Here is a 10276-nt window from a genome sequence, read left to right on the forward strand (position 1 = left end):
AGACTGGGGATACGGAGGAGGGAAATACGGAGGCTGGAAGTCGGAGGCCGGAGTGTGGCACAGTGGGGGAGCCGAGGAGTAAGCGGCCTGGTTGAGGGAGGACAGCTGAGAGAGGCGCCCACTCGGCGACGAGCCGCTCAGTCCGTCTGCGCGGTCCTGCAGAAATTCACAGAAAGTTTGCTTTTGCAACGTTTGCCTAAAAAATATCCAGAGGATTCCATCAGTTACGAGCTTCGGGAGACTAAAAATGTGGACAATTAAATATCACAAGCGTCCGCAAATGAAATCACAAAAACACTACAAATATAATAAAGTCACAACAGCAGCAGAACCAACGAAACCCACAAGCGCGCATTTCTCCATGTGGATTAAGGCTGCACGGAAATAGCAGCGGCGCTTGAAGTGATGCGCGCTGGCAGAAGACGCCCTCGGCATCGCTGCTCAACAGTGTCAAAAAGGTCACAGCCACCAAGAAGCTGCACAAAGGACAGGTAATACACAACAACAACACTTCCCCCGGGAACATTACACATGTGTAAACAATCTGTCACCTTGTCAACAAAAAAAACAACAACACTTTGACCCCACAAATGAAGTAAATGTGATTAAATTTACAAGTTTGCCTCTTTTATGGAGCAGTAAAGTCTGCGTGTTGCGTCGTGAGCAGTCCACTAGCCCACATTTCTGCTCGCACACATCCTGCAAGAATTGGATTTATTTTTAAAAAGCTGGGTCATCCGGATCAATGCTGCTGTGGCGCTGCAACAATGTCCATTATCTGACTTCACGGTCAGAGAGTCGCGCCCCCCTCCCCCTCCAACCCCCTCCAACCCCCCCCCCCAAAAAAAAACCCTACCAACACCATCTCTCCTCCTCCAACTAAAAACTGCGCAAAGATGTTGGTTCTGGTTTTATTCTAACAAAGTTCACATTCAAAATCTCGTTTAAAAAAAACAACAACAAAGTTCTCCAGGAAGACGATCTTCCAGCGAGTGAGTGGACACTTGACTGTCACTCTCAACGCCTGTGACAGACAAAGAGCATCTCTGCGGACAGATGCGCCGCCGCCGCGCCGCCGCCGCCGCCGCCACTGTTAAATAGTCAAGTTCACTTATCAAGGGGGAACAAAATAACCAAGATTCATCAAAATGGTAAGAAATAAAATCACTGTTTTCTCGACGGTGACACTCGATCTAAAATCCGACATCGTGATCAACGGATGAAATCTCCGTGTTAATTCATATCCTATAATACACTGATAGAATTCACAGGATTTAATTCGTTTTAAACGATGATAAGATCGGACATTAAACTCCAAAAAATAAAAATAAAAACTTACACTTCAAAACAAAACAAAACAAAAAACAACAAAAAAAGCGCAGTTGTGCCAAACTCACCATTGCCGAATAGGTGTGGATTAACATCTGGACCCCTCGGAATAGCCCCTAATTTAAAAATCAACAGGATGCGCAGACTTCCAACCAGCGCGAGCTGTCACCAAATGCTCCACAGATGTAATCCAGCTTGTTTTTAACGCTCCATTAAACTCGGGATGTTATTTACTTTCCCCCCCCTTTTATATCGATGTTGAGCTCTGTTACGCACAAACGTCGTTCTGCTGCTGCCAGATATACATATATATGTATATATGTATGTGTGTGTGTATGTGTATATTGATATATTTACATACACACACGCGCGCGCACAACACATACAGAGTCCTCGAGTCTCTCCATGAACGCACTACTTATAGGTTTTGGTGCGCAGCCGGTAGAATAAGGGGAGGGGTCGACAGGGACCACTTCTCTTAAAGAGATATATGCGTTCAATTACAGGCACTTGATTCACACACACACACACTTTTATTGTCCGTTTCCTTTTAAAATATTTGACACCGGATTATATTCCGGCTTTTACGCACCGGGTGACGCTTCAATTGAGCCACATTTTCAAGTGCTTACTGAATTAAAAGAGCATGGATCTGAGTTGTGATTTTTTTTAAGCCTAATTCACGGTAGAGGCCGCGTCAGGTTTACGCACGGATCCCTCTGGACAGAATTTTAACTTTACGAGTGTTTTCTCTTTAAATATGCGTAAGTGGAAGCTAAAAAAATAAATAAAGAAAAAAAGATATTTTCTGAGTTCAGGACCAGCAAGTGCAGCATTTTATGCATATAAGCGATGAAAGAGTGAAAACTTTACCTGCACATCCGTCTTAGTTCGTGATTTCCAGAGCATCGCGGCGGCGTGGGGGTCCCCGCTCCGGCTGAAGGGTTAACGTGAGGCAGTGGATGGATGGTGGAGGTGGAGAGGAGATGGGCTGAAGGTGGAGAGAGAAGTGAGATAGTTTGAGAGACGATGCAGGAGTTTAAGGGTGAGTCAGAGAGAGGGGGGAGACGGATGTTGGGGGGGTCACGAAGAGAGGGCGGGAGGTGACAGCCGGGAGTCGGGGGGAGACGCACAATACTCGGTCAGGTTTTCTTTCAGGATTCAAGATGGAGAAGTCGAGGAGAGGACGGCTGGGAGCCAAACAGGTACAGGCTTCTTCTGCGTTTCCAGCTAAAATGCTTTTAAATCCGGATAATCGTACATTTTATTAAAATTCCCGCTGGAAAATAAATATGATCTCTAATATTTTACATGTTTGCACAGTTACACCTTAAATATTTGATTTTGGACGACCTAACTACAATCAAAGCCATTATTTCCAAATTATTTAACTCCAAATGAATGGAACTAAATGATAAAAGCAGTTGACCTAGAGAAAAATAGAACATTCAAGTTTTATACTGAGAGCTCAAACTGATAAAACTTTGCATGGAACGTCCGCGATCCAGAAATCACCAACAGTATTAGCACGCCCCCTTGCGGTAATTAAGAGATGTGAAAGGTTTTCAAAAGTTCTCTCATGTACAGTAGGATTTCTTTACAGTTAAAATGACTGCAATGGAACCAGTCCAGCCAACTGGTTGGTGGTAAAAAATAAAAAAGGGCAACAACATTTCCTCTTTAATACCAAAATAATTCTTTATTAAATGTTTTCAAATTTCGACTGCGACATGGGGAGTTTCCGATGGTGCGAACCCAGAACATGTAATAGTAATTCAGTCTGATTATTAAGAGTAAATATACACAGTATTACAGTAAATTAAAAAAAGAAAGAAAAGAAATCACAGGATTTGTCTGCTCACTACGTCGGGACAGTAGGGGAGGCTGTTATTAACACACTGGTCTGAATTCATGAAGATGCTTTTCATGGGTTTCCTGCTGTGGTTTAAAGAGTTAATAGTTTGCTTTTACTTCCTTCCCACTGACTTCTTCAGCTTCTTCATACAGTTTATAGCTCCTTTATCATTTCTCATCATATTGTCCACAATGTCTTGTTTACAGAGTGGACACTGGTCTGCGACAGCACACAGAGCCTCCTCCAGGACGTCCTGAGTGTGTTGGTCAGGTAGGGCGCTGCACTGCCCCAGCATGGCGAGTGTGTGTCGGAGCCAACCTTCCTCTCGCACCAGTGTGGTGATCCAGGGCTGAGCCTGAATGCAGCCTCCCAGTGCCTGTAAACCCAACCTCCAGAGCTCCGCCGCCTCGTCCCAACTGTCCACCCAGCTGAGGCTCACCCTCACCGGTCCCGGGCTGAGGTCAGAGTCCAGGGCGCCGCGCAGGAACCGGAGGGCTGCGGAGAAGAAACGCCTCTGACTGGCTTCCACTGAGCCTGGAGAGAGAGAGAAAGAGAAATAACTACAAATGTTCTTATTGCTGAAAATAGTCAGGAAAAAAAACATGTTTAACAATTAAGCTGCATTTAGAGGTTTTGGGGCACTAGGGGGCAGACAAACATCAAGCCAAGCAAACCAGCTGATCTCAGCATCCCAATAAGTGCCATCTGTCTTGAGACTGACAGTTGGTATAGCAGCTTAAACCGTACAGTGAACACAAAGAACATTAATGAAAAACAGGCTACAAAAGAATGAAAAAATCTGCAGAAGTTCCCTGTGATTTCATCCCTATCTGAGATCGCCTTCACACAGGGGCAAGTATTCAGGGTCCACCGCTAGTAAACGAGAGATTATTTACCGTTGGTGTACAATGACACAAAAATAATAGCAGGGTAAAACATGTGGATGCTTTAATGTATGGATGCCAGTTCCACAACCCCAGAATTATACATCCCGTTTCTCCCGAACGGTCTCAGGGGTGATAAAAAGATAGTAATTTAATAAATAAAAGAAAACTAAATGGAGCACTGATAATTGAAACTGAAATAACTGACTAGAATCACAATGCTTTGCTGTGTTATCTGCAAATATCAATGCAGGATTTCATTTTCAACTTGTTGCATGCTAGCAAGAACAAGTTTGAATGTATGACTAGAGTTTATGCTGAGCACAGCTGCGGAAAAGTGTGAGTAAAGAAGAGTCTCACATGTAAGAACTGATTTAAGTCTTCCCATCATTAATCCCAAAGTGCAGAAGTTTGCTGCCAGAACCAGGAGAGCAGGTTTATGCACCAAAACAGGAAGTGCTTCACTCAGAAAGGTCTCCAGGACTCTGAAACAAGGATCCGTCCTGGAACAACAAACAAAAAATAGTTCATATTTGCACAATAGCGTGTACTGAGGACTTCAACCTGTCTGTACACGATATTGTGCAAATATAAACTATTTTTTTATATTCATATTTGCACAATAGCGTGTACCGATGACTTCAAACCATCTGATGTTGACTTGAAAGCAGCTGATACCTGACTCTCTCTGGCTCTGTGACGGCAAAGTTAAGGAGGGCTGAGCAGGCCGTCTCCATGCTGGGGTCCCGGGCTGATGACGTCCCACTTTTCCCCTTCAGGGAACTCCAGCTCCGGGAAAGAAAATCTACCAACAGAGCCGGGGTGTCGAGGGTGAGCAGCACCTTCCTGGGCCTGTCCTCGGCTGACAGGTGACACAGGGCCGGTAGCAGGTACCTACAGAGGGCAAACACAACAACCTAAATACAACAGTGTTGTGACAAGGATTCCACAATTTGCTTCTACTCGTAAGAACATTTGTGTTTGTCTGATCTCTAATCGAAACTTTCAGGGTTTCAAATGCAAATTCAATGAGCTTTATTTTCTCACAAGAGGGAGAAAATTGATAGTAATCTGTTCTATATTGGGCAAGAACGAGGGAACATTTGTTCACGTCGAAGTTCTTCCACTAAATACAAGTGTTCCAGCCACCGACAGCCTCACACTGTTATTATAGAGAGGGAACGCATTCTGGAGAGGAACCCAGCAGAGACGGACCATTTTTGGTTGGCTTTAGCTTCGTCCAAGTTTCTTTCTACTGAGCATTTCCCCTGCAGTTATCCTGCCATGCTTGTGTGTGTATTGATGTCAGGTCGACACAACAGCAGGATCGCTGTCAGAGGCAGGTCTTGGATCAGCAGGGTTTTTTTTTAGCGTCACTTTGGCTTAGTACTGCTGCCGCACAGCAAGAAGGTCCTGGGTTCAATCCTTAGCGTGTGCTTCCCGTGGTTCTGTAGATTTTTCCTCGCCACTGAAGACACACGTGACCATAGAGCTCAAGGTGATCAGCAGCACATGGCTGTCTACTGCTCTGTAAAGAATGGGTTAAATAAGGAGGGTGGTTTTTGTTCGCTGTTCTTCCACTTCTTCTTTAGGAAAAAGTTCTTTGGCGCCAGATTCCTCCTATTTGAGGAGCAGTGTATGTCAGGAATCTTTCTATCCACGTGTCGCACAGCCAACCACACCTGGTGTCCCCGAGAGGAAAGCAGTGCAGCGCGTCATTTTGTTACAACTTGGAAATGTGCAAACTCTAACCATGATTATTGGTATCTGAACTCTCTGAGACTACTGCAGCAACTGACCTCCCATGAGATGCAACAGTGAGACTTGAGTTCAATGTCAAACATGAACGTCTCTCTGTAGCGATCCTTTCTCTACTGTTGTTACACACACAGAAAGAATCTGAGCCGTCAGGGGTTCAGAGTCCTTGTGACAGGTGACGTCAGATTTCTACATTCTGCAGCTGCAGGCAGGATGAGTGCAGAATACAGCCTGGTTTACAAATCATCTTATCATTTTTACCTAAGCGCTTCTTTGCCGGTCCAAGCCCCTCCCCCATCAGCAACAGACATCTCAGCCATCCAGCCTGAGAGGCCAAGATCAGAGCTCTCGCCCAGCAGGTGGCTCCGGGAGTAGCTGATGAGGACTGGCAGGAGGCCAGTCACTTCCTCCCTCAGACAGGAAGTCTCCTCGGCCAGCCATGAGCACAGAGAGCGGAATGTGGCGAAGATGAACGGGTCGCCATAGCGACTTGGGTCCACCTTGGAAAGCAGGAAGAAGGAAGAAAATTGTTGACTGCTTTCAAACTGGGAGGAACATTATCAGTAGTGCAATCTCTTTCCTTGATGAGTGTTACGCTGCATGATTAAGACTGAGGAATGCGCTCAGATGAGCTGTGGGGGACTTTGTAATTTAAAGGGGAAGCTTCCTCCTCTCACCTGCTGCAAGTGGTACATGACAGCAGAGAAGGCCTCCTCCAGCACTCCCAGGACCTGCCTGCTCTGCTGCAGACTGAGAGCAGACACGGAGCTCTGCTGCGCTGCAGCTGTGTGTGTGGCGGCTGGACTGCAGGCCTGCTCTATAGCAGCTTCCATGATCCGGTAGCAACCTGGGAATGAGGATATAATAATAAAAGGAATGAGTCATGTTTGAACACATGCACGGTTTCACAGCGCTGCCTTGTAATTTAGGAGCCAGTGGCAGCCTTACCATGACTTAAGGTTCGTTTAAGTTCAAGGTTACTAGTTTTACGAACGCAGAACTTTCACCATTATTTACTGTTCCATTAAATTAACAGATATTTAAGTTAAGAAAATAAGCAACGGAAGCAAGGTGGAATGCTTATCTGTTGAAATTAAGATATGTTAGTGCTTAATAAGACAAGATAATGATCTGTGGCCAACAGAAAAATTGTCTTCTACAATGTCAAAGATACAGAAACCTTCAAACTGAACGATTACGACAGAGACATGAAAGGAGATTGCTGAATCATGGAAAGTTTTAGCATCATTTGACAACCAGGATTTAAGCCAGAAATTAATATTTGTCATCTGCATGTAAGACCCCCCCCCCCTCGAAAAAAGCATGAAATAAGGTCTGTGGTTAACACAAGCTTAAGATATTCCAGTGTTTTGTTCTACTTCCTAAAACACATCCGTCAATACCACAGTGGTGAATTTGTGAGCGGTAATGAGCTGTAAAACATCAGTTGATAACAAGTGGCTGGATGGTTGACGTCACGCGTCCACGATGCAGTTGGTGCACATCCATGACTACATTTACACCTCAAACTCACAAAAGCGGTGTTCATTAGTGAGGATGATCTTTCCAAACCGAATGTGTTGCATAAACTTTGGTTTGTCACAGAGCTTATTTATGCCAGTAATCCAAAATCCAGCATGAAAAACAAATCGGCTTCTAATCGACAGAAGTCCCAGTGATAAATTATACATACAACATCCCCGCAGCACTGTATCGTAATTAATTACCTGTGAGTGTGTCCTGCAGCTCTGGGCTCAGGTCGCTGCCAGGTGGTTCCTCCAAACCCATTCTGACCTCCACACAGGCTCGATTCACCAGTAAGCAGCAGAACTTTGGTGGTCCTACCAGGTCCCACCCGTGCAAATCCAGCAGAAACGCACTGAGGACCAAAACTGGCCTAATCTGTCTCGGTGTTAACTTAGCCTGGACCATGGGTCTCAACACCCCCCACAGACAGCTCACGATCCCCTTCAGCTCTTCACTCTCTATTGAGACTCCCACCGGGGGGAGAAAATGCACCAGCTGGGAACACATGTCCAGCCTGGTCTGGTCTTTGGACTGGCTAAAGTCTTTAGAGAGCTTGACCAGTAGAGGCAGCAGTTCTGCTGAGTGTTTACTCCAAGCTTTGACTTTGGTTTTGCCTGAGAGAAGACAACCAAGCAAGGCAAGCCCCCTCGTCCGGCTGAAAGTCTGGTTTTGTTTCACAGCTTGGCAGAGAGCCGGAACAGCCCCCCTGCTCAGCAGCTGTTCCGGACCCCTCTGTAAGGTGCACACAGCCGTCAGAACCTGGTAGCAGTCAGCAGCCATGGCCTCGTCCAACCTGGAGGACGGAGAGGTCGATTCTCCATCTGCTGCGCTGCTCTCGTCACCCTTTTGCTCACCGGTCTTGGCCTCTCTTCTTAGTTTAGTATCATGGTCAGGACTATATTCTTGGTTTGCCACCAAGTGGACTTCACCATCTTGATTTGTCCCCATCTCTCGAGCCTGGTTCTGCTCCTCTGCTGCCTGGTTCTCTTGGTTCACAGGACCATTTGCTAGGATATCCAGTATGAGCGGGATGGTGGTGAGGAGCTGGGGATGGGAGGCCATGTCTGGATCTGTGCTCAGGGCTGACAACAGAGCCGTGCCCAATGAAAGGAGTTCATGTGGGGGCAAACTGGAGGTCTCAGCCCCCCTGACTGCCGTTACTAAGAGCCGAGCTGGGAGGTTGAGGCCCACAGCCTCAAAGATGCGTCTCAAGGTGTGTTTGTCTAGTTGGCTTGCTGGGCACAAACGAGTGATCTGCCGACAGAAAATTACAAGCAGGGTCAAAGTCTCCATGTTTCTTACTTACTTTTGTCAAAGGTCATACAAATGACTTCAAAAGAAAAATCGAGAATTAGGAACCAACGACCAGTCATGTGGTGCACGCTTTAAAGGATGAATAAGATCGAAGTTCATTTTCACGTGAAGTGGGACGTATGATTACTCAGCATCACTGAGATAGCAATAATGGCCCAAAAACTTACATCACACCACACTTTAGTCAACCTTTTTATTTCATCACTTTGAAATTTGATCAGAAATAAAAAATTTGGTCATTATTACCAGGGAAATTCTTGAAGCTGGTGCATATTTGCCTCCTTGATCTTTGAACCCTCTAAAGTGACGGATTCTGGAAATGTAACTATTCATGTTTATTCTGCCACCGCGCTCTGACCGCCTGGTGCGTTACCAGTGACACATTCAATTATTTTTTTCAAGAGGGTCTCATGCAACAATAGTGTTCAAAATCAATGGAAGTACATTGCAGTTTACTTATGTAGTGCAAATAGTTGATAAAGGACCAATGAATCTGTTGACATGAACATTTGTATCCAGCAGAGGTGCATAAAATATTGAATGTCAACATTCAATACACAATGTATTGTTGTTTGTGCACAGATGCAAAATTCATATCCTGATCTCTGAAAGTTATATTGAGTTTTTTCTTATTTTGAGGGAGCAGAATTTGTTAATGTGTGTTTTCAAAAGAAACTGTAGCTTATAAATAGCTTATATCTGATCTTTGCACTGCCATGTGTGCAGATGTGTCCTCAAGGAAAACAATAATTAGATGATACCTGGAATGATAACGTGGAATCTGAAGGGGTTTATTTGCACTCTTGCAATTCCGGGCTCGACAGAATGTTTACTATGTAACTAGCACTACTGAATCATCAATCAAACAGAAAAGAGAGATGGACACTTACCAACAGTAGTGCAGCCAAAGTGTGGCTATCATTTTTCGCATGCCTGAGAGCATGAAGACATCTCTCCAAGACTTCTCTCTGAGCGTCCGTTAGCCCACCTTCAGCATCCCCCTCTGAGCCTCCATCTTCTCCTCCACCGTCTGCTTCTTCTCCGGGGAGCTGGCTGCTCACGTCAGGTGGAGCACAGTCAGCCATTCTAACCTCGACGACTGCGAGACGTCAAGGGATAAATAATCGTCACTGAATCAACATTCAAGCGGGAAACCATCAAGCAAGACTTCTCACTACGTTGAAACGAATAATTCTTTTTTTTCAGGTTAAGCAGTCTCAATTCTAAAAGTTAAATCTGAATCAGCAAACGTTTATGAAACAACTTACTTTTTTGACAGCCCTCTTGCGCACGTTGAAAACTCGTGAGCGCCTCTTCCACATGCAGGTATCAAAATAACTGCGTAAGAAACCAATGAAAACGCTCCAACGTCGTCAGAAGACCAATAGCAGCGAAGGTTGTTGGAAGGTGACGACACCATTTTGGTCTGTTCTGTGACGCTTGAGAAACGACTTGCAGCGTATTTACGAGAAAACTAAAATGTCTTTTCACACCGTCTCTTGTTGTTTCTCTTGGCGCAAATATTACAAAAATATAAATGAAGCTTGATAAAACGCAGCGACTCAAGTTATAGCTGTTTAAGCAGCTAGCGGTCAGCAGGTGGCGCAGA

General features: G+C 45.1%; 2 protein-coding genes across 3 annotated transcripts in view; both read right to left on the reverse strand.

Moving 5' to 3' along the window:
- Window positions 1-2326, reverse strand: part of tfap2e (transcription factor AP-2 epsilon) — a 12184-nt gene extending 9858 nt beyond the window's left edge. Inside the window, exons 1-2 of one of the 2 annotated variants that reach the window (XM_086193864.1) lie at window positions 2203-2326; window positions 1-156 (exon numbers count right to left, since the gene is read on the reverse strand). The exon at window positions 1-156 is cut by the window's left edge and continues 288 nt beyond it. In XM_086193864.1, the coding sequence (XP_086049990.1) occupies window positions 1-156; window positions 2203-2238 (192 nt within the window). In that variant the 5' untranslated portion in view covers window positions 2239-2326. Of the gene's footprint in view, window positions 157-1397; window positions 1425-2202 lie in introns of those variants that run through there. The other variant, XM_086193865.1, reaches the window with a different exon arrangement.
- Window positions 2327-2968: 642 nt separating this feature from the next.
- ncdn (neurochondrin) lies at window positions 2969-10074 on the reverse strand. Its single transcript, XM_086192698.1, has 8 exons — window positions 9936-10074; window positions 9558-9766; window positions 7554-8607; window positions 6504-6673; window positions 6088-6326; window positions 4747-4962; window positions 4429-4571; window positions 2969-3718 (listed from the first exon to the last, which is right to left on the reverse strand). The coding sequence occupies exons 2-8, from the start codon at window positions 9750-9752 to the stop codon at window positions 3297-3299; spliced, it is 2439 nt and encodes an 812-aa protein (XP_086048824.1). The 5' UTR covers window positions 9753-9766; window positions 9936-10074; the 3' UTR covers window positions 2969-3296.
- Between the last annotated feature and the right edge of the window lie 202 nt (window positions 10075-10276).

This window comes from Aulostomus chinensis, chromosome 22 (assembly GCF_037954235.1).
Source record: "Aulostomus chinensis isolate RoL2024-O1b breed Wild chromosome 22, RoL_Achi_v1.0, whole genome shotgun sequence".
Taxonomy (NCBI): Eukaryota; Metazoa; Chordata; class Actinopteri; order Syngnathiformes; family Aulostomidae; genus Aulostomus; species Aulostomus chinensis.

Excerpts from the sequence above, each read along its gene's own strand:
- ncdn (XM_086192698.1), bottom strand. The coding sequence starts at position 9,752 with ATGGCTGACTGTGCTCCACCTGACGTGAGCAGCCAGCTCCCCGGAGAA. Across the intron at positions 6,327-6,503 it reads TCATGTACCACTTGCAGCAG|GTGGACCCAAGTCGCTATGG; the intron begins GTGAGAGGAGGA and ends CTGCTTTCCAAG. Across the intron at positions 4,572-4,746 it reads ACAGAGCCAGAGAGAGTCAG|GACGGATCCTTGTTTCAGAG; the intron begins GTATCAGCTGCT and ends TTGTTGTTCCAG.